General features: G+C 46.0%; 1 protein-coding gene across 1 annotated transcript in view; it reads right to left on the reverse strand.

Moving 5' to 3' along the window:
• ADAM12 (ADAM metallopeptidase domain 12) overlaps nucleotides 1-24,195 on the reverse strand; it is a 377,142-nt gene that overhangs the window by 328,063 nt on the left and 24,884 nt on the right. The window contains exon 2 of the mRNA XM_047762575.1: nucleotides 1,086-1,204. Within this exon, the coding sequence (XP_047618531.1) occupies nucleotides 1,086-1,204 (119 nt within the window). The remainder of the gene's footprint in view (nucleotides 1-1,085; nucleotides 1,205-24,195) is intronic.

Genomic DNA, 24,195 nt, shown 5'->3' on the forward strand with positions numbered 1-24,195 from the left:
CTGAAATGGTAGATTTAATCACAAATACTCCAACTATTTTATGCTATTCTTTTACATCGTAGGCGACTCGAACATGTGGCAAGGTAAACAAAGCATAAAACGCTATTAAAACTCATTACAAATGTTTTTTAAAAAGTGCTACAATGTTTTGACAAATAACTGGTCAATAAAACCAAAATATGGAGGAAATAGACATGAATATCGAGAAATACGCAACACTCGTGTGAACCGGAAGTTGTGTATATGGAAACGCTATCCCTGGTGTGTAGCCAAAAAAAAAAAAAAAAAAAACTTTCAGCAGGTGCATGGTCCTAGGACACTCATTAGAACTGTCACATCAAAATCACTTTGTATCTCGGCTTCTTAATCATCAGGATTTCCCTTTGGGAGGAAGGAAATAGTTGGGGTTGAAATAAACCAAGACAGTGGGATAGTCTGGGATTCTGGGGTTAATAGATGCAAACTATTGCCTTTGGAATTGATAAGCAATGAGATCCTGCTGCACGGCACTGGGAACTGTATCTAGTCACTTGTGACGGAGCAGGATGGAGGATAATGTGAGAAAAAGAATGTCTGTATATGCATGTGTGACTGGGTCACCTTGCTGTACAGTAGAAAACTGACAGAACACTGCAAACCAACTATAATGGGAAAAAATTTAAAAATCATGAAAAAAAAAATAGACCAAGACAAAACTGGAACAAAAGAATGTGAATGAATTTACATTCTTTTATTCAAGGGGAAAGGGGAGGGAGTGGGATGGAAGGGGAGTTTGGGCTTAGTTGATGCAAACGATTCCATTTAGACTGGATAAGCAATGAGGTCCTACTGTGCAGCACAGGGAACTATGTCCGATCTCTTGAGATAGACCACGGATTGAAGAAAATATGAGAAAAAGAATATATACATAGGTATGACTGGGTCACTATGCTGTACGGCAAAAATTGGCACAACATACTTAATCAACTCTAATAAAAAAGGAAATCAGATTTTCACACAAAAGAAAAGAATGTAAATGCAGCGCATGTGATTTTTAAACGTCAGCCATCAGAAAGTCAAGAAGAAAATCAAAACAAAAAGCTGACCTTTGAGTCCGAATTCTTCCTTGGGGTCCAGGGGTCACCGTTCAAAAGCGAGGCACTGACCACTTCATAAGCTCCTCCCCCTTGCACAGAAGGTGGGAATCCGCTCCCCAAGTTCACCCCTGCAACACAAAGAAACCCCTGCTTATTCCAGGCAGGAAGAGCTTGGCATCAGAAGTACACTATCAATGACTCAATGGAAATAGCTGGACGTTGAACAAAGCCCGGGAAACACCATAATCTATTAAATTATAGTAACCGTTAAAGCTGATTAATCCTCTGTCGGTCTAACCCCTAAATGCTGGAACTTAAAGAAAATAAGGGCTAATTTTTTTCCCTTCAAGCCCTGTGGCATGTGCTGGGTGATTATCATAGTCAAAAGTATATAATTCTGTCCTTCAAGGAGCAACAAAACCCCACGAGCCATGACTTTTTAAATGATGAATTAATGCTTTGCTGCAGATCAGCTCTCTATTAAAAGTCTCAAGGCTTTAGCTGTATTAAGACTAAATCCATTTACTTAAGTCCCAATGAATCAGTTAAACACAATGCCAGTTCTCCTCTCCGTACTTACGGAGGCTAATTTTATGTGCTTCGGGGAGCGATTCTATAGACAAAATTAATTTGTCAGTTCAGACCGACTAGACTGGTTCATGTAAAAACAAAAAAATTAAGTCATTCAATAAACTATTATATGATCTTGTTGCTTGGGGTCCTGTCTGTCGAACCGGTTAACACACTGAACGACCCAGGTTCAACCGAGCCCTATTTCCATAAACAATCCTGATGGCAAGGATAACATTTTTCTCTTCTGGAGAGTGTGCATCACTTTCTTAACAAATACGGTAATTTCTCCAGGCTTGCGCTCCTATGAGGTCACGCTCCTGCTATTCGCTGCGACCACAGCATATCCTTCAAGGTAAAGGATGGGAACAGATCCCCTCACATGTTATTCCCATTTCTTCAACCAGGACTCATAATTTTCAGACCTGAGTCATAACAGCACAGTTTCAAGTTACTAAAGAGTTCACATTGGCTGGGCACAAATGGTATTGAAATTTTAATCCTAGTAGACGTTTTACAGTTCTCCAAATACTTTTAAATCCACACCATTTTATCATTCTCAATGCGGAAGTCTGCAGTTATATTCAGGTTACAAAAGGATTATTACTCGAGTATTAACTGTCTGACACAGCCTCTCTGGAAAATGCTCAAGCTGGTCACAAAGCCTTTAAAGCTCCCAGGGGTTGAGTGCCAAGGGACCAGAGATGAACTGAAAGTTGGGAAGATGGCCAGGGGCACAGGAGGTGAGCTGGGCCCCTTGGCCACATGGGGAGGGGGGGAGGGAGAGAGAGGACCATGGCTGGCGGGGGCAGGGGCGCAGGGAGAGGAGGGTACGCACGCGGTCTCAGGGCTGGAAGGAGCTGAGTTTTCAGGGAGAAACCCGTGTTCAAGAGATGAGGGCTCCAGCCTTGCAAGTGGAGGGGGCTGGCTCCAGGCAGTGACAGCTGTGGACATGGGTGGAGATGGGACGGAGGAACAAATGGACCACCTGCTTGGAGGACACCAGCCATCCTTCCTGGCTGCAGAGAGGGCAGCCAAAGATGGCGCAGAGAGACTGGATTAATGAACCTCAGCCAGTGGCTTGATCTCATGCCCTTCCACGTGCTCCAGGGCTATGCAGAGCCACTGCACGCAGGGGCTTTGGAGTAAGACATAGCCCAGCATCAGTACCAACCCTACCGCGTATTAGCTGTGGGTCCCGGTCCATTGCTTGGCCCACTTATTTGTTCATTCATTCAATCATCTGTTCACTCATTCATCAACTATTTATTAACTGTCTGCCTTGTGCCCTGATGTTTTCCATTCAAAAAGCCCACTTTTTTTTCTGCTTCAGGCCAGTGTGCCCTCATGTCACCTGGAGCCAGTCCCCTAGCCTACACTGCTGGGACTCTTATCTCTTAAAGACAGCTTCACCCCAGAAGACTTGGTTCTCCCCATCCTGTGCCTCTAAGAGAGGGTCACAGATAAAGCTGCCCTCATGGCATAGTCTTGTCCCGGGAGACAGACAACTGAACAAGTAAGACCATTGCAAGAGCAACCAGGCCTCTGAAACAGTGGTGCTATGGGGATACTCGGTGCTGTACTTATAGCTTTAAAATGACCTCAGGAGTTCCCTCGTGGCCCAGTGGGCTAAGAATCCAGTGTTGCTGCGGCTGTGGTGTGGGCTGCAGTTATGGCTCAGATTCGATCCCTGGCCCATGAACTTGGATATGCCACAGGTATAGCCATAAAAATAAAAAATGAGTTCAAAATATGATTTAATGAGAAAGACAGGGTGGTGGTAGACTGGTGGGGAGGGCGACTCTTGCTGGACCAGGCAGGAGAGACCTTCATTTGTTGGGATGGGGAGCAAAGACGACGTAGAGGAGAGAACCTTCCAGACCCACCCAGAGCCTGGGAAGCACGTGTCAGCAGGGTCAGCAGATGTTTTCCTTTTTCGCAAGTGAGGGAGGGGGCAGGAGGCATGAGGTAGAAAATACACCTGGAGTGTGAGGACCATCAGCTGGTTTTTGTTTGTTTGTTTGTTTTGGCCATGCCCAAGCATGCAGAAGTTCCCAGGCCAGGGATCGAACTCAAGCCACAGCAGTGACAACACCATATCCTTAGCCCACTGGGCCACTAGGGAACTCCCAGCTGGTGTTATCAGCATCCTTTTCTAAGCTTCATCAGGTCTCTTGTTTAGGACTCTCGGTGGGCTTCTTATGTTGGAATTTACTGAAACAAAGTGAGTTCTGATCCACTCACACGGCTCCTGCAGAGTCGGACTAAGAGTGCAATTCACGGCACTTAACTGGAAAGAGTGCCACCAGTGTGCTATGTGAATTGGATTAAGAAGGCTTTGAAATAGCAGTGATAGAGTGAAAACTGGGGATCCGTTTGAACCTTCCCCTCAACCCATGAAAACCATGCCACGTGCCAAGAGTTACCCTGGCTGCTATTTTAATCTTCCGAAAAGTCAGGTAAAACTGTGAAGAAAGTAATTGCAAGCATTTCTGAATTTCCTTGACATAAACAAACCAGTTTGATTACGAGCCACCCCTGGCAGTTCTGTTAGATAAGGTTCCTACACAAGTGAATTGTTCAACTGAGTAGTTAATCGCAAACCCAACTGCCCAAGGCTTGTTAAATCTAAAACTGGAATCCTGGAGTTCCTGTCGTGGCGCAGCAGAAACAAATCCGACTAGGAACCATGAGGTTACAGGTTCAATCCCTGGCCTCGATCAGCGGGTTAAGGATCCGGCATTGCCGTGAGCTGTGGTGTAGGTCTCAGACGCAGCTCAGATCTGGCATTGCGGTGGCTGTGGCGCAGGCCGGCAGCTGTAGCTCCGATTAGATGCGTAGCCTGGGAACCTCCATATGCCGCGGGAGCAGCCCTAAAAAGGACAAAAAGACAAAAAATAAAAATAAAAAATAAAACTGGAGTCCTGTATCACCCACTAACCAGCCGCAGGGGGTGGGGGAAAGGACAGTTTCCATGGGTGTTCCAGCCACGATGGGCAAAGGCCTTGAAGGGCTTCCAGGCCTTGAAGACTTAGAGAAAAACTCTTTGCCTTGAATAGAACCCACAGGGAAGAGCTTTGTCTTAGAAGGAGGTAATGCCATGAAACCCAGATCTCTTGGATGAACCATTAACTCGCCTCTGGCGGCAAGGGAACTAGGAAAGGCAACGAGTCCACATCCTTGACTTTGGGGGAGCTGGGGAGGCCTCTGTGGTGCCTCCTAGTGGCCAGTCCAGGTGACGCTGCACGAACCAAATATAAAGAAACTTCTTACTCCTGTCTTTTTTCCTCCAAGACTCTTAGTAGCAGAGAAAGACAATCCTTTGTTCTCCTAAAGGCAAAAGGTTCCAACCACTGGATATTTCCCCTTTCACCCATATAGCCCAGCATCTACATCCAAAAGAAGTCCTTTTGGACTGATTTTTTTTTTCCCCTCCACTAAGAGGCTTTATTTCTAAATATTCCAAGGAGAATTGAGAGGCAGACTGTGCCAGCCCTTGTAGAATGTTGTGCAACATTTTACAGAAATTGAGAAACGACACTATTTTCTGAGTGCAGTATTTATTATCTATACACATGGCTAATGAAGCCATCTCTCAGCTTTTTAATTGGTTGTACAATATCCCCCAGCAGTCTATGTATTCGGAAGATGGTTTCTTATGAGCTTTGCGTATGTATTTAATACGCTGGTATTTCTTTTAGATGATGCAAATAAAAATTTTATTTGTGCTGCATGGATAGACAGAATAAATTATCCACAGCTGTGTGATATCAGAATGTATTTTATGGAGTGATCTTGTTGACAAATCATAAAAGCAGGCTGTACATTCAAGCCCGAGAAACCCAGGGGGGAAAAATATGACCTTCGAAAATATACAGTTCGCATACATTTTGTTTTTCCAAATATTTGGGCATCAACAAAACTCGGTTGACGAAATAAAAAATGTGAAGAGTCTGCACTGTGGAGGAACTTTCCGCTTTCTTACTGTGGAGTAGCCATATACAGCTTGCCCTTTGGATAAAATGGCCAGTTTGCTTGAGTTTTACAAAGGAAAAAGAATGCATATTAAATATTCTGGTTTCTTAACACAGTCACCTTCTGTAACAAGCAGCTCTGCTTTCCCAGGAGGTGTGTGTGTGCCTCCTTTGCTTGCCTGAGTTTGTTATCTTCAGACCAGGTCATGTGCTAAAGAGGGACGTTACAGACCCAGTTCCGTAGGAAAGAATCTTTGCAGGTTTTAAGGTCTTGGAAGAGCCAGCAATGAAGACACCCCCCTCAAAGTGACGTCAGATTTCCTTCCACGTGCGTCACCCAGAGCCTGGCTGCCCCTGGACGTCTTGCCTTATTCCTGCTCCGGCTGAGCCACCTGGACCTAGCTGACTAAGGAGGGTCCAAGCACCCTGATGCTCACCTGAGGGCTTCAGCTCATCAGAAGTGGACACTGACCCAGGGTTCTAAGATCGTGAATGATGACTAGCTTGGATCCACAAGATCTGGCCCGGGTCTCGACTCCTCTTTGACTTATTGCCCTCAAAGTCTGCATCGGAGGGTCTACAAAATGGGAACCACGTTCTCTCCCCTCCTGATTTTCAGAGGGCTAAGGAAGCTCAACCAAGTCGGCATGGTCAAAGGGCTTTTGCAAAGTTAAATGTGTGAAATCAGTGTAGGATGTCAGGAGCCAAGCTTCCAGGCTCCTAGGCAGTGTTTGTCCATCAAAACTCACCAATGGTGTAAAGATGGTAACTTTGTACTTATCAGAAAATGCCCAGGCTTATGGAGTTCTCGTTACGGCTCAGCAGGTTAAGGACGCAATGTCGTCTCTGCAAGGATGCAGGTTCAATGCCTGGCCTCACTCAGAGGGTTAAGGATCTGGCATTGCCAGAAGGAAGGGAGGGAGGAATTGCTGAGGCTTAAGTGCTGGTGGATACCCACTAAAGCACCCAGTGGACCACTGGGAAACAACCTCCAATGAGAGTACTAGGCAAGATAAAACTTAATCACAGCTGGAATTCTGGCTTTAAAGGGGACTCATTATCCACACCTACATGAACCTAAGAGAGGAGATCAATCTGAAGTCACAAAAGTAGGATTAAGATCAATATTCTTTATAAAGTCTGGCTCGTGGGGAAAAGAACCGAGGCAACCATTATGAGCTGCAAAGGAATCTGGAGACGATGCCCTGGAAACACATTTTTCTTAGCCCCAAAGAGCTAAAGAAAAAATATCCAAGAACTAAAGAAAAATCTCATAGAACTGACAGAGCAGTGTCTTGCCTCAAGGAAATATGGCGGCAAGGCTCCCATCCAGGATATACATTTCTCTGGTTCAGATTCGTATCTTCAGTCTGAACCAAAAAAAAAAAAAAACATGTCACTCTCTCATCGGCAGGCTCCCTGGGTGATAAGCAGGGATGTGATTTTAAAATAGCATAGTTCAAGGACATTCACAAGAACATGGTGAGAGTTCATCTAAAGGGAGTCATTTTACAGTGGAACAACCTGAAAAACACTCTGCCAGCCAGGCGGTCAAGGTCAGCATCCACGGCCTCTTCGTAGGATGCACTCTTCAGAGGACATGATGAAAATGACACTTAGACCTCTGTGACCTCACTCCCTGAAACTCAGAACCCAATCCCATCTAGAGACAAATGCCAACAGAGGTGTGTCCTACCACATAGTGGGCCACTGCTCAAAACTGTCAACGTCATCAAAAACTAGGACAGGCTAAGAAAGCATCACAGCCCAGAGGAGGCTAAGGAGACAGGATGACTACATGTCTTGTGGACTCTTGCATGGGACTGAGGAACAGAAGGCAAAAAGGAAGGAGACAAGAATAAAATATGAACTGTAGTTAAAATATTATGTCGATACTGATTCATGAACTCGAACACTTGTGCAAGACTAAGGTGAGACATTACTAATTGGGGGAAACTGTTTATGGGGTATAGGGACCTATCTATACTATCTCCTCAATCTTCCTATAGGTATAAAACTGTCCTTTCAAATAAAGTCTGTTGGATTTTACATCATGGCTCAGCGGAAACAAATCTGACTAGCATCCATGAGGACACAGGTTTGATCCCTGGCCTTGTTCAGTGGGTTAAAGATCTGGCGTTGCTGTGAGCTGTGGTGTAGGTCGCAGACAAGGTTCAGATCTGGCGTTGCTGCAACTGTGGCATAGGCCAGTGTCAACAGCTCTGATGTGACCCCTAGCCTCGGAATTTCCATATGCTGCAGGTGCAGCCCTAGAAAGACCAAAAAAAAAAAAAAAAAGAGAGAGAGAGAGAAGAAAAAAAGAAAGTCTGTTAATAATCATTAAAGATTTAATCTGCATCTTGCAAGAAGAATGTCATTCTAGAGGGATTTAGTATCAAAAGGCTCAGAGATGGATGGCTGGTTATCATTAATGGCTCCAAACACCAGCAAATTGGAGACTTCACCCTTCATGTCTCTCCTAACATTGCTATTTGTTCAGATGGGTGACTGCAATCAAGTGAAAATCATAAAGTAATTAACTGACAAGGTTTCCTAGAGCATAACAGGTAGGCCAAAGTGATTGATCTTTACGCAGCGGAAAAGCCCCTCTCAGTACACCCAGGGAACTCTAAGAACGTGGAAACAAGGTGCTTGCTATAAAGACGGAACAATTTTTTGTTGTTCTTCCTGGCTGAAGTAGTACAGAAATGAAAAGTTGGTTTAGGACGGTGACACCAAGTGACAGTCACACAAATACTTTGATAAAAGGATGCTCAAACAGAACCAGGTTTGCTCAGAGCCTAAGATTGTAGCTCTCCACCCCGGAAGGCTAAATTACCTTTTTTTGTTGTTGTTGTCTTTTTGCCTTTTTTTTTTTTTTTTTTTTTTTTTGCCCACAGCATATGGAGGTTCCCAGGCTAGGGGTTGAATCGAAGCTGTAGCCGCTGGCCTACACCACAGCCACAGCAATGCGGGATCCGAGCCGTGTCTGTGACCTATACCACAGCTCATGGCAACGCCGGATCGTTAACCCACTGAGCAAGGGCAGGGACCGAACCGGCAACCTCATGGTTCCTAGTCAGATTCGTTAACCACTGAGCCACGACGGGAACTTCCCAGGCTAAATTATCAAGACGCAGGCTGGTGGAAGGGAAACAGCTGCCGGATTTCAAGTCAGGGGATGCGCAGTGCAGCCACCACAGGCTGTACACAGACACTCTCACACTGGCCTCTTGCACACTTTGATACACAAACCCTTTATATGTCCGGGAGGGCTATGGACCAAGAGGGCGGGCAAGTGGACCAAGTGACATCGTGGATGCAAAGTGTATCTGGATGTCATCTAGCTGGTTTTTGGGTTTGGTTTTGTTTTTTAAATCAGTCTTTGGAAAGAAATACACCAAGATGCTCTTTCAGGTTTTTGCTTTTTCTTTTTTCCTGAGAGTAAGGGCCATGAATTCATTGTCCTTGTCCTCCTCCTCCCCCTTCCCCTCCTCCTCTTTTTTTTTTTTTTTTTTGGTCGTCTTTTTAGGGCTGCACCTGAGGCATATGTAAATTCCCAGGCTAGGGTTTGAATTGGAGCTATACCTGCTGGCCTAAGCCACAATCGCAGCAACACCAGATCCAAGCCATGTCTGCGACCTACAGCACAGCTCACAGCAGCGCCAGATCCCCAGCCCACTGAGCGAGGCCAGGGATCCAAACCAAGTCCTCATGCATATTAGGCGGGTTGGTAGACCGCTGAGCCACGAGGGGAACTGCTTCCTTGTCTTTCTTCACGTTTGTATGTATCTCTGCGTTTCTATCATCAGACATACGACTCTGATGATGGGAGAAAAGAATTAAAAATCAATCATTTGAACCTCTGATGGCAAAGCGGCTTATTTATGACGTCTGGCTTTCTTCTCCACTCTCCTGGCGTCGCAGATACACAGCCTTGGGACTGCTGGAGGACAAAGCCCATTTGGAAATAAAAGCAATCAAGCACTAAGGAACAATTACAATTATGAAAAGACATTTTATATGTCATTTCAAAATTCAAAGAAAGCTAGTTATAGCTTCCCATTAATGTTTCTAATGGATTCATACCCCAAGCATGCATTGTCTCCACTCCACATCAAAATAACTCTCCGGGCCTGAAGTGTCTTCTCTCCGTGGGGAGCAAAATCATTTATGACATTAACTTACATCTTTATACTCCTTGGCTGGTTAGTGGAAACTAACGCAAGTCCCATTTTACACATCACGAGACTGAACCACAGAGTTGGATGGGTTATTTCTAATACGTCCCAACAATAGAAGACAACGCCCAAGCCCTTTGTGTTTCAAGTGCATCCATTCACTCTGTCCTTCGCCACAGGGACGAAGACAGGCTATAGGCATTCACCTGCCCCACTTCTGGGGGTGGAGGACGAGGCTCCGAATTTTCCAAAATCGACTTTGCGAAGAACGAAGTAAGGGAACAATGGAACCGCTTATTCCACTCTTACCCCAGCGGCAAGGTCTGGATGCAGAAGGACAAGGACAGAAACTAGTTTATTCTATTCACCACTATAAACTTACCAGATGGAGTTAAGCAAGAATGACCGAGCAGTCATGAAGCATCTCTCCGAAAGACCCCATCCCATCTCAGGGCTTGAGCCACCATTCTCTCTGCACCACTGCCATCATCTTTCGCCTTCCGCTGACATACTCCCACCTCGGCGGCACTTGGCGGCCCTGGTTTTCTTCCACTTCTCCGAGCAGGGCTTGCCTTCTCCGCTCATACTCCCTTCTCCAGCCTCCTCTCTCCTTAGGGGACTTGAACACACCCTAAGTCTCAGCTCGTGGCCATCTTCCTTCCTCCCCTCTCACTGTCCCCCAGAGAACTCATTCATTTTTAAACTGCTATTGCCCGAGTCAATATTTTTCCATCTGGCCAGTTCACCCAGGTGCCATCTGTATTACAACATCTACCGGACACTTTCATTTCAATGTCTTGTCACCAGTATCACCTCAACTGCAGCAAGTTTAAAAACCAAAGGCTTCACTCCATCCCACAGAGAGAAAACAAAATGTTTTCTTTTTTTAGTCACTTTTAAATTTATTTATTAGGGTATAGTTGACTTACAGTGTTGAAATCATTTCTGCTGTACAGCATAGTGACCCAGTTAGACATATATATATTTTTTCTTTTTCTCATATTATCTTCCATCATGGTCCATCCTAAGAGACTGGATATAGTTCCCTGTGCTGTAGAGTAGGACCTCATTGCTTATCCATCCTAAGTGTAATAGTTTCCATCTACCAACCCCAAATTCCCCAGCCATCCCACTCTTAAAGATACATGTACCCATATGTTCATTGCAGCACTATTCAACCTAAATGTCCATCAACAAATGAATGGATTAAGAAGATATGGTACGTATATACAATGGAATACTACTCATCCATAAAAAAGAACAAAATATTGCAATTGGCAGCAACATGTATGCAACTAGAGATTCTCATACTAAGTGAAGTCAGAAAACATCTTCCATGACACATGTCCTGCCAGGGCCACCACCATTCATCATGTCACTGGGTGACATTTTTGACACAGATTTTTTTTTTAATCGCCCACCTACAACTCTGATTGGGTATTTTGTGTTTGGTTTTGCTTTCTTCTGCTTTCTAAAAGCCCTCCTACTTCCTAACTGAATCCATCTAAGTAGACTTGGCACCTGCAGGCCCTCCCTCCCCCAATCTTAAAGGAGAGAGTCATGATAAGAGCAAAAATCTACGGCAGGGTTTTCCATCAAGAGAATAAGAACAGAAATGCCTAATGCAGTAGAGCGCTTAGTGGGTTCTAGAGACGGAAAGGCAGTCAGGATGGCTAAACTGGAGTGAGAAATGGGATGGGTACAGAGGGTCAAGGAGGTGGGATCATGGTGGGCCTTCTAAGGCAGAGTTTGGATTTCATTTAAGTGCAATGGGAAGGGATTGTAGGGTTTTATGCAGAGAAAACCTGATTCATTTTGGAAAAATCCTTGGCCTGAGAATGCTGTGTGTGAAGACTGGAGAAGAGTGGATAAATGAGAACTCTTCATAGGACAAAATTGCAAAGTTGAGCCTAGATTCCATAACAAATAAACCCATTTACAGTAGTGGACACTAATGAAACCAGTGCTGGGCACTGAAACCATTTGAACCTTTTAGAAGTTAACCTTGTTGGACTTTCACAACAACCCAGGGGTGTTTATCCCCATTGAGTAGATGAAGAAACTGAGGCACAGAGACGTTAAGAAACTCGTCCATGGTCCCCAAAACAGCGAAGCCAGGAGGCCAATCCAGACAGGCACGTTCTAGGACTTATGCCGCAGCCACACTCCATGATAAACAAGCGTCCTGGCCAGGAAACACGTGGAATAACATTCAGATTCTTTCCCGAGTCCTACAAGTTCTGGGATCTTGTCCCCAGATAACTCCATCTTGCCCACTGTGCTCTGAACACACTTCTGACCCTTCATACATCCCACTGTGTCCTACCTCGTGTCTTCTGCCTGCGCTGTTCCCTCTGCTGAGAAGACCCCGCTCTCAACCCTCTGCTTGCCCCCAAATCTCATCAATTATGTCTCAGCTCACATGTGACCTCTTCGGAGGGGCTGCCTTAGTTAATACCCTTCCTTCCACCCCCAGTTTCCCTTCAGCCCATCATCCTTTTTGTTCTTTTCACAGCACTTACCAGCATCCAAATTCGCTTTATTTATCCTTTTGTCTCCATCACCCCGCCCTCAAATCTAAAACGGCAGGTGGTGGGCGTTGTTTATGGAACACAGGCAAGTATTTATTTAATGAGTTCTTATCACACAACTAAAAACTTCACAAGGATTATAACCACCCCGGGGAGGGGTCCCCAGGGCAGGGTCATCATCACAGAATTTATGAAGGGTGACTGATTTTTAGCTCACCCAGCACCATCTGGCTCCTTGCAGGTTGATGCCCACAACCAAACCCATGTGAGCCGTATTTAGAAGCCAGCATTCCAACTCACTTATTTTTAATAAAAAGGAACTGGCACATCAACCAGAAGCCTCATCTAAGGCATATTTGCTCATTATCTCCCCAGCAGGAAACCCTCCTTGAGAAGCCAAATTAAGATCAGAACAGAGAACTAAGGGACTATAGCAGAAATTGTCATCATGGAGTCGAATATTTCCTTCTCGACTCCAGAGTGTGTGCCTGCCATGCTAGGCAAGAGCAGTAAATCCCAGTGAGGATGCAGCTGCACAGCCAGAGGAAGGAAACGCAGGCTGCCGATCACTGGCACTCCAAAGCATTTTCTACAGACTCAGCGAGTTCTCGAAGGCTGGCTCTCCCACACTTACGAACTAATAATGTGCTGGACTCTCAGAGCACCATTTCTGTATTTATTTATTGGCCACACCTGCAGCATATGGACGTTCCAGGACCAGCAATCAAATCCACGCCACAGCAGCGACCACAGCGACAGCTGTGACAATGCCAGATCCTTAACCCACTGTGCCACCAGGGAACTCCATCATACCATCATTTAGAAATGCTTCATTTTCTTTATGAGAAAAATACTCAGAGGTTTAACTCAGGGCATAGACCTAAACCCCATATGTGTTTAGGGGAATGAGAAAATACATTCAGAATTCCACAATGCAAAACCAGGGCTACATCCTATGCCTCCTGCCTCTACAGCAGGCACTTTCTCATCTCCAATTCTCCACCTGTTGAGAACTCCTTTGTAGGGATGCTGTGGCTTGGGCTGCACGGCAAGAGGAACAGGGCAAGACAGGAAGTCTGGGACCTAAAGGACAGAGGATGGGAGGTGCCATGTTTGGAAACACCTGCCGAAGTTCTAATGACCATGGGGAAAGTGGGGCCCATCTGGAGGCAGGTGCTGATAGGATTTTTACAGCTTTACCATTCTGGTTGTTGACTTTGCCCACTGAATTTGGGGCACCCTAATTTCAGTAGCTAAATAGAATACCCCAAGTGATTATGACATAGGATTAGAGTCCTGAGTTCAGGGTCCTATAAGTTCTGTGCGATTTGACAAATGTATACTAGGCTTATAGAATGAGCTAGAATGGTGTTTAATAATGTTGATGGGAAATACTGTTCTCAGTTTTTGAAACTGAACAACGTGCCTAACTGTCTTTAAGTCCTGGCTTCACCTCACACAGATAAAGCCAAAAAAGTTTAGTGAACAGTTTAGGAAATTTTAAGTAGTTTCCTCTCAATAATACCCAGCTTTATTCTGATCTGTTCCCACAGACAACAGAGCCAACCAATCCCACACTGGCTAACAATTATCTCATCAGAGCAGGTGCACAAGTAGGGTGAATGTCACTGCCCAGGTTTAAAATTCACCTGGTTTAGGAGTTCCCATCATGGCTCAGCGGAAATGAATCTGACTAGTAACCATGAGGATGCAGGTTCGACCCCTGACTCCACTCAGTGGGTGAAGGATCCAGCATTGTCATGAGCTGTGGTATAGGTCCCAGATGCAGCTTGGATCTGGCATTGCTATGAGCTGTGGTGTAGGCCAGTGGCTGCAGCTCCGATTCGACCCCTAGCCTGGGAACCTTCATATGCCATGGGTGTGGCCCTAAAAAGACACACACACCAAAAAAAAAAAATTTCGCCTGGTTTAAATTCATTAGTTGTTCTAAGTGGACTTTCAAATTCCCTATAAAATTAGCACTGATATGTCATCCATGTGCCACTGCTGTGAGAGCACTGCTGACAGTCCCGGAGCTGGCCCTGTCTTTGCCTGTTTCAGCTTCGGGTCACACAGTCCGGCACAGCTCAGTCATCAGAAGAGGTACAATTTTCCATAGTCTCCCTGGACTGAGGGCAGGGTCCCGCTTGCTTTCGCCCAATCTGAGCTATGGCTGCTGTCCATCCATTCAGAAATGACCAGGCCCTGCAGGTAGACCCCACACAAAAGACTATTATTATAAAGAAAAAGCCCATGAGGAGTTTCCATTGTGGCTCAGCAGAAACAAATCCGACTAGGAACCATGAGGTTGTGGGTTTGATCCCTGGCCTCGCTTAGTAGATTAAGGATCTGGTGTTGCTGTGAGCTGTGGTGTAGGTCACAGACATGGCTCAGATCTGGCGTTGCTGTGGCTGTGGTGTAGGCTGGCAGCTGTATTTCCAATTCGACCCCTAGCCTGGGAACCTACATATGCCATGGGTGCAGCCCTTAGAAAGAAAGAAAGAAAGAAAGAAAGAAAGAAAGAGAGAAAGAACCCATGAAAAATATATGACCATTGGTAAAGAAAAATGACATATTTCCTTATGATTCCAATGCACATTTATTTTTCACTGAGGTTGAACTTCCTCATTTTTTATCAATTATTTTCTTAATTTGAGGATTGACTCATTTACTGCCCATTTTTTAATTCTTTCCCATTATGCTTTATTACTGGATACTGAATTTATTTATCCATTCCGGATTGCCCATTTTTAATTGGTCTAATTTGTTCTAATTTATGTATGTGAAAACTTACGAGTTGAGAATAATACTAAACTAGGCTTCTTTTTTTTTTTTTTTTTTTGGCTTTTTAGGGCTAACCCATGGCATAAGGAAGTTCCCAGGCTAGGGGGTGAACCGGAGCTGTAGCTGTCAGCCTACACCACAGTCATAGCAATGCCAGATCCGAGCCACATCCGGGACCTATACCACAGGACCTACACAAAGATCACGGCAACGCCAGATCCTTAACCCACTGAGTGAGGCCAGGGATTGAACCCGCGTCCTCATGGATACCAGTTGGGTTTGTTACCCCTGAGCCAAGACGGGAACTCCCTAAACAGGGCTTATTTCTAAAACAAACAACTGCTGGAATCCCCACCATGGTGCAGTGGTTTAAGAATCCGACTGCAGTGACTTAGCTTGTTGCCCAGGCAGGGTTCCATCCTCGCCCTGGCACAGGGGGTTAAAGGGCAGCATAGGTGGCCGCTGTGGTATAGGTCGCAGCTGTGGCTCAGAATCAATCCCTGGCCCAGGAACTTCCATATGCCTCCGGTATGGCCGTAAAAAAAAAATAAAATAAAATAAACAAACAAAGCAAACCACTGCTGAGTCACCCAGAATTTGCCTCTGCGAATGGAAGCCGGCCGTCACACATCCAGCAGAGATTCGCCTTCTGCTTTTCAGCGAGCCGTGTAGGTCGGCAGTGTAGGAAAACAGCCCACAGCATTTCAGGGCTCCACGTGCATCAGGAACAGCTTCCAGCTCTGCCTTTCACCAGAGGTGGGGACTTCCTAATGCATACAGTGGAGTACAGAGTACTGCACCCCTGGAAGAGCTGAGAAAATTAAAGCAGATACCTAGGAAAAGACCGGGCACGAGACGGCACTCAATTAGAAGCAGCTGCTCCAGAGGGAAGGAAGGCAGGCCGGAAAGGAGCCTCTTCTGCGTGTCAATATCCTGGCAGCTTTCACGCCCTGTGTTCCTTCCTGGAGTTAAACTTGACTCTGCCCTCGAGGAGCGTAAGGTCTAGTGAAGAAGAGGATAAGCACCTTTAAGAACAACCCGAGGTAGAGTTCCCATCCTGGCTCAGTGGTAATGAACGGACTAGGCACCAGGAGGTTGCGGGTCGATCCCTGGCCTCGCTCAGCGGGTTACGAATCCGGCATTGCCATGAGCTGTGGTGTAGATCGCAGATGCGGCTTGGATCTGGCGTTGCTGTGGCTGTGGTGGAGGCCGGCAGCTGTCGCTCTGATGGGACCCCTCGCCTGGGAAACAAGCAAACAAGCAAAAAAGAACAACCAGAGGTGAAGCCGAAAACGGAATATGCCCTTGAGATGATCCAGGAAGTCTCCGCGGAAGGGGAGCCAATTATACGAGGCTGAGAACAGGCAGGCCGCGTGTCGGGGGAGGGCGTGGGAGGAGAAGGGAGGGAGCAAATGCTCCTTAGACTGACTCTCCTGGTCCCCCCGCAGGACACAGAGAAGAACGGCAGGAGGGCAACGTGATGGACGGATGTATACGAGGAGAAAACTGGATCTGGCCTGAGTCCAATCAGAAGTGCAAGCGAGGGGCACTGTCCCCGGTCGGCTTTCAGACTGTATTCGGACAGAACAGTTGTTTTTACTGTGGGGACGGGTGAGACTGAGGTCACCTCCATCTCCATCCCACGTGGTCTCTCGAACTCACAAAACCTTCCTCCCTGAAGAATTTTCTTTGACAGTCACTGTTTATGACAGCCAATAATATACTGGGATCTATGTGGCCTTGCCAGATGGAGTAAACCCAAATCTGGCTTCCAGTTCAATCTGAATTTCAGATAAACCACAGAGGAGTTTTAGTATAAGTATGTCCCCTGCAGTTCAGTCGGAATTTCAGATGAACCACAAAGGAGTTGTAGTATAAGTATGTCCCGTGCAATACTGGGGAGATACTTACACTGAAAAATCTTTCCCGTGTTGATCTGAAATTCAGCTTGAACTAAGAGTCCCCTGTTTCATCCGGCAGCACTAGAGCCAGGCTTCCTTGAATAGTCCACTGGCCCACGAAGCCAAAAAAATTCCATCAATTCTTAAGAACTTGTTCTGGTTTCAACATTTGAAGGTAACATGTGAACGCCTGAAAGGTAATTATTCTCCATCAATTCAGGGTATGTGACACTGTTTTCTATGGCACCAAACTTGGGAACAAGTAACCCCATGACATAGTCTGAAGGAGGAGAAGAGAGAGGTGAAGCTCACGCAAGAACATACCTCTTAAGTAACTGGATCCTCTTAATCTGCCAGCCTGTCCAACCCGACTGCTAGAAGACAAAGTCTATACACAATAAAGACTTTCATTCAAGGGCCCACAAGACTCCATCTGTCACCAAAGCACATGTTTGGCACGGACTGAAAGCCAAAAGCAGCCTAACAAATATCTCAAAACTGAATTTATATCTTTCTAACACATGGTTTATATACGGATGTAATACCTAGAGAGCTTTGCAGTTCTCAAATAATATCCTGGCTAAAGTACAAATGATGTCTGCAGCAGACCACAATACCACAATTATTTGCTTTTTTAAATATATTAAAGAAAGCTAAGTGTAGGAGGGGGCGTTGCCTAGAGATGCCTGGTGGAGTATGCATTTGTTAGAAGAGACAGGAGCCCAAATATTTGCCTAATTCCTTAAACAAAAAGGATACTCCTCTCTAAGGCTCCAACTTCAGAATGGAATCATCAAGGGTGGCGATTCATATTTTAATAAATGTCAAACGTTCTGCATATTTCTTCATCCAGGAATTCCACTTGTGGGTGGAATCTGTAACAATACATGCACTAAGATACCTGCTTCTGCTTCAAAAGTAGAAAAAGCTGGAGTTCCCGTCATGGCGCAGCGGAAATGAATCCCACTAGGAAGCATGAGGTTGCGGGTTCAAACCCTGGCCTCCCTCAGTGGGTTAAGGATCGGGCGTTGTTGTGGGCTGTGGTGTAGGTCAGCAGCTGTAGCTCTGATTCACCCTCTAGCCTGGGAACCTCCACATGCCATGGGTATGGCCCTAAAAAGGAAAAATAAATAAAAAGTAGAAAAAGCTAACACCACGCCTTTTTTTGATATATATACATATATATGTGCTTTCACACACAGGCAGACGGGCCTGGACCACTAAGTGACTTTCCCCATAAGACAAATCTCCAGATGAAACCTAAACATTGTTGAAAAATGGATATTTTGTTTTCAGTGTCAAAAAAATCACATAATTGTAAACTTCCTTTTTTTTTTCCATCTTGTTCCCTTTCCCCCAGCCCTCCGATTTCATGTAGACACAGCTTCAGTCTGTTAGAGTGTAGACATATCGACCACTGGCTGGCCTATAATAATCATGTAACTATTTCAATACCCTCCCTGTCACGAAGAAGAAAATGGAAAAATTGGAGACAACTCAAGGAAAGCAGGATGCCCAGGCTGGCACGCACTGTCAATCCACCAACTCTTCCAGTATCTCCTAAAGATGACTTTGTCGTGAGAAGGGCTGGGTGGGGAGCAAAGAAATTGTCATGTTGATTTTCTGTGGAAATCACACAATTTATATTTTTTAACTTGACAGTATCAGCATAAATCAGAGCCATATGGAGAGAAACACTCCTGAAATCAAATCACTCACACACACACACACACACTCTGCACAGCTCTCTAGAGCTCTGGAGGGCAGCCTTTGAGAAGGGTGGGGAGAGGGAGAGAGATTCAGGCCAGGGACACTGACAGCTGCCTGCAGGGTTGCTACCACGCTAGGCTCCCTCTGTCCCCCACTGCCACCAGCATTAAAGGAAGCTCCTGCCCCAGAGCCAGACTTTGCTCATTTCTCAGAAGACTTCGCATGGTGACCATGTGTGGTCACAAATGGCCATCTTGCACCAGGCATCTCTCAGTTTAGTGTTTGCAACACATGCTCTCTGTACATGTCACCTCGCTCAACTCAGAAATGCCACAGCAGGTTGAACGTGCCCCATTCTACCAAGGGGTGGGAGTGGGGATGGATGGGCATGAACCTCGAGGGAGCCAAACGCCATCGCAGAGCTCACAGCGCTGGCACTGCCAGACCGGCAGCTCAAACCCGGGGCTTTGCCTTGACATGATCACCCGAGACCCAGCGACACCGTGGTCTGAGCTGCCAGCCCATCCCCAACACCCTCTCCTCTTCGACCTTCTGTGCTTCTGTGCTCACGCTGGCCTCCCCTCTGTGGGGGACACCCCACCACCACCTCCTCCCCACTATGGCCAAACCGGCTCCTTCAGTTAGAGGGATCAGGGCTTGGCTATGGCCAAGCTTCCAAGAGAAGCTGGGCTGTGGCAAAGAGGGGACCCAGGACAGCAGCTCTCGGCCCTGAAAGCCAGGCTCCACTCTCCCGGCACGAGGCTGGCATCAGGCAACAGAGCCCCTCCGACTTTTCACTCCTGCCCCCTGGCCTTCCCTCCAGCTGTAGATTTCCCGCCGCCCCCTGGACCTTCCAGGTGTGGTCCGCTCCTGACTGGCACTCAGCCCCGCCCACATCAAGGGGGTCTCTGGTTTGATGGACAGGCCGATTTTCTGCCTCACAGAAGCCACCTTGCCTGCTTGAGGTACAGCAGCTCCCTATCCACCTGGAGAGCTTCTGCCAGGAGCAGCTCCATCCGGGGCCCTCGGCATGCTCTGTCTGCTCTTGCTGACATGGCACCTGTGCCAGGGCAGGTGGGCATCACCTGGCCACCTGAGAGCTGGCTCCTTGAGGGAGGGACAGCATCTTACTCTCCTCTGTGACCCAGCACAGCACCTTGGTCCCACCACATGCTAGATAAACGAGTTGAACGGATGCAACAGAGAAGAATGAGTTCTGGACAACATCAAGTGACGTGCATAAAACACTTTCTGGTTGATGGTCTGGGTCCAGGAAGAAAATGCGAACCTCCCCATTAACGAGACCCGGCCTCCACCCGCGCACTGCTTGCCCAGCCTCCTCACCTCCAGTGAGGGGCACTGAGCCCCCAGAGGCTCCAGTTGGCCTCAGATGTTGTCTACAGGTCCCCCCACACCAGCCTTTAGCCTCCACTGGCCCTGGGACTCACGCCCAGGGAGTGACTGTTGAAAGCACTCGCAGGTCACAGGAGGGCTCTAGACCTGCCTCCGTCACTGTAACTTGACCCAGAGTGACTTTACCAAGTTGTCCTGGATCTTCCCTGAAGGAACTCAGCCCTCTGGTCTCTCCGGACCTTTGTTTAGCTCTCAGGAAACATCCTGAGCAGGCCCACCTGTGAATGACGGCAGGAAGTAAGAAATTAAGATGTCCCCTCCAGAGGCTGATGGGAACCAGGAAATGCTGGACTTTACCCTCCCCTTTTAGGATAAAAGAAGCCTGAATTCTAACTCAGCCAGGATGGTTCTCTGGAACATGAGTCCATCTTCTTGGAAGATTTTCCAAATAAAGTCACCATTTCTTGAGCCAACAATTTGTCTCTCGATTTACCAGCCTATCGTGCATCAAACAGTACAAGCTTGGACTTGGTAACAAAAGAGAGTGACCTCACACTCCCTATCCCCAAACGGATGCACTGCCTGATGCGAGATGGGTGAGACCTGAAATCTGGTGTCCATGAGCTCATAGCATCCCGGGGTCATTATTTAATCTGCCAGCCTTACTGAGCACCTGCCAGGTGGGAGGTCTTGAGGTCAAGGGTTGTCAGTCATAAACCCAGCTCTGAAAGATGTCACAGTGTGAGACAATAGTGTCAGACCAACATAGTGGCGCCCCCAGGGAGAATGCCCACCACCCCCTGAAGAAAGGAGCCAATGGTGGAGGTGAGAGGATGGCAGCCAGGAGGCTTCCGAGGGGCAGAGGTACCAAAGGGAGGTATACAGGTAAGTAAGAGGTTTCTGAGGCTTCTACTGCTGACCACTGTTTGTGAGCAGATAGAGCTAATGCAACCTAGGTCTAGCCTGGCCCTGCTTATATATCTTTTGGAAGATTTCATAATGAACCCTCCAGAGTCCCTAAAAAGAAGGGGAAACTGCTTTCTATAACCAACTGACTGCTCTGGCACAGACAGCAACCACAGGCTTCCAGTTGCCCTTAATCACAGAAGCCCATTGCCCCAGAATTCTGTTAGTGGCCCTTCACTGTCCCTCTATCTGTGCCCCCAAGGACCCTGTAGATTTGGGGTTGGGATATGATTTTGCCATTTCCCTTAAACTTTGATTCTGGGTTTGACTATCTGACACACACAGTGGAATAACAGGTGGGACCCCAGCAGAGGCATAAAATGGGCTTTGCCTTTAGCTCTTGTTCGACCCCGTTCCTCTGCCATCCCATGAAGAGGCTGGGTTACACTCCTCCCACTAGGAGGAGGGAACGGACAGACATACTGAGCAAGGCTCAATCCTCCCATGGACAGTGGCCCCACAAACACAACAGCAAACCTTGCAGACACCAGAACTTGCAGACTCATGAGCCAGAGAAGCGTTTTACTGTTTGAAGTCACTGAGTTTGGGCCAGTTCATTAAGCAGTTAGGCATCAATACACAACTGACATAAAACTGCTTTGCCTATTTGGTTGAGAAGCAAAAAATCGTATTTAGAACATTAGGACATTAAATTCAGCAGCATGTTAAAAATACGATACCTAGACAGAGTTGGATATGTCCCCAAAATGTAAGGATATTTTGATGCTGGGAAACCCATCAATGAATAAGTAGAGCAATAAGTCAATGAGTATTTATATCAGTAGATCGAAAGATTAAAAGAGAGAGGGGGGAAAAAGATGTGGTGCCTCATTAAGTGCCTAAAAGGCAGTTATTAAATTCAATATACGATACTAATTAAAAAAACATTATATATATGAAAACTAGAAATAGACTCTTCCTAAAAATAATGAACGGTCATCTTAAATCGATAGTCAATATCAAAATCAATAGTGAAACACGAGGGGCCTTCACAGTAAAGACGAAAACATAAGAGGGATTTCTGCTATCTGCACAAGTTTCTTAAACTGTCCAAGAGATTGCAAGAAAGCAATAAAAAGCAATTAAAAAACTCAGAGAAATAAATGTTAAGAAAGGAGCAATTATTTATAGGTGATATGATCAGTTACTGAGAAACTGAAAAAAAGTCAACTGAACATCTACTAAAACCAGCAAGACATTTTAATAAACAGACCAGTCCCAGAACTCATAAATATGAACACAAGAAAATGCCATTGCTAAAATAAAATTGAAAATTGGATCCCATTTATAATGAAAAGAAAAGTAAGGAAAATAGACACCTAAAAATGATTAAGGTATAAGAAATGTGACAAAGCTGTTCATCCAAAATTTTAGCTCACAACAGAGCAGTGCCAGAATATGTAAACAGCCCTTAACAAGTCAATAAGAGAAGACAAACAGCTCAGTAACAAAGTGTCATAAGGATGTGAACTGACATTCAAAAAAAAAAGAATCACAAGTAGTTGATAAACATCAGGGAGAAAGTTCAACTGCATTCTTGAGTATTTAAAGAGCATCTCCTGCCCCAACTCCTCCACCCACCCCATCCTTGTTCCTTCCTTTAGGGAAGTACGCCTGGCCTCCCCTCCAATCCCAGATCTTCCAGGGAAGGAAAAGTGAGTATGCTGCGGGAGCAGCCTAAGAAATAGCAACAACAACAACAACAACAACAAAAAACAAAAAACAAACAAACAAAAAAAAACCCACCAAAAACCAAAAATCAAAAAACAAACAAAAAAACCCCCAGTTTATCCTCCATTATACACTCACTTTAGGAGCACTAGTCAGGTTCCTACCCCACTGAGCCACGTTGGGAACTCCAGAAATGGGTTTTATGGCTCTGTTTATAGGTTCTCCCTCTCTTCTTGGGTTCTCCTATAGCACATTTATCCTGGTCCCCTCCTGCCATTCATTAAGGGTGGCAACCCTGAGAGGCTACGACTGACACTGGCCAGCAGGGTGGATGATTCTCAAATCTGGACATGAAATAGCAGCAAGACCCCTTGGCCACAGGTTGAAAGCCAAGCTCTCCAATCAGCTTTCCAGTAATGACGGATGGTTTGTCTTCTAACCTTCAGCCTCGGGAGTAATCAGTGATCTCTGAATCTAAGAGGGGAGGTGCAGTGCTGTTCACTGGACTCCTAACCCCCAACAATACATTCAAAATGTGAGCGAAAACATTTTAACCCAGAAAACTGGTCAAGAAAATGTGCTGATAATTGCCGGCAATCATGCCACTAGCTGGTGATGGAAAGGCTTCAGAAAAGCAGGTGGAAAGATGCCCTTCTGGAAGATGACCTTCTGGAAGGCAACGTGTAGCCCACAGGACACAGCTCAGAAGGTTCTTACTCCCCTCTGTTGCTCTTCAATTTGAAGGCAGTCTTATCCACATGTATTGTGATTTCTCTCTAAATGCTAAAGTTTATACAGAAAACAAGTGAGACATTACAGAAAAATACTAGGGGTTTAGATCTGCCAGGTATTAGCAACTTCAGGCAGCAATACTTCAGCATGCAGTACGAGTTTGTAGATAGACAGAGCACTAGAAATGACTGGACCTGAGGAAACTGAACCAAATATGCGCCAAAATTTAGTATACAATTGAGGGAGCATCTCAATTCAGTTGAAGTGAAATAAAGGTCACATCTGAGCAGCCATCTGAAAAAGAAAGTGGATTCCTACTCTCACTCTTTATATCAAAATAAATGCTAGATGGCTCAGTGATTTAGCCTAAGAAATATAATACAGGAGTTCCCTTCATGGCTCAATGATTAGTGAACCAAACCAGGATCCATGAGGATGCAGGTTCGATCCCTGGCCTCACTCAGTGGGTTAAGGGTCTGGTGTTGCTGTGAGCTGTGGTGTAGGTCACACATGCAGCTCGGATCCTGCATGGGTGTGGATGGGGTGTAGGCCGGCAGCTATAACTCTGATTCAGTCCCTAGCCTGGGAACTTCCATATGCTGTGAGTGCAGCCCTAAAATAGCAAAAAAAAAAAAAAAAAGAGAGAGAGAAAGAAACATGAAACAATGACACTGCTGGATGAAAACAATGGTACCAGGCTAACTTCCTGAGGTCTTTCTGGGTCTCCCAGCAGGATGCGTGCTCTT

The sequence above is a fragment of the Phacochoerus africanus genome, chromosome 15 (genome assembly GCF_016906955.1).
Source record: "Phacochoerus africanus isolate WHEZ1 chromosome 15, ROS_Pafr_v1, whole genome shotgun sequence".
In the NCBI taxonomy this organism is placed as follows: Eukaryota; Metazoa; Chordata; class Mammalia; order Artiodactyla; family Suidae; genus Phacochoerus; species Phacochoerus africanus.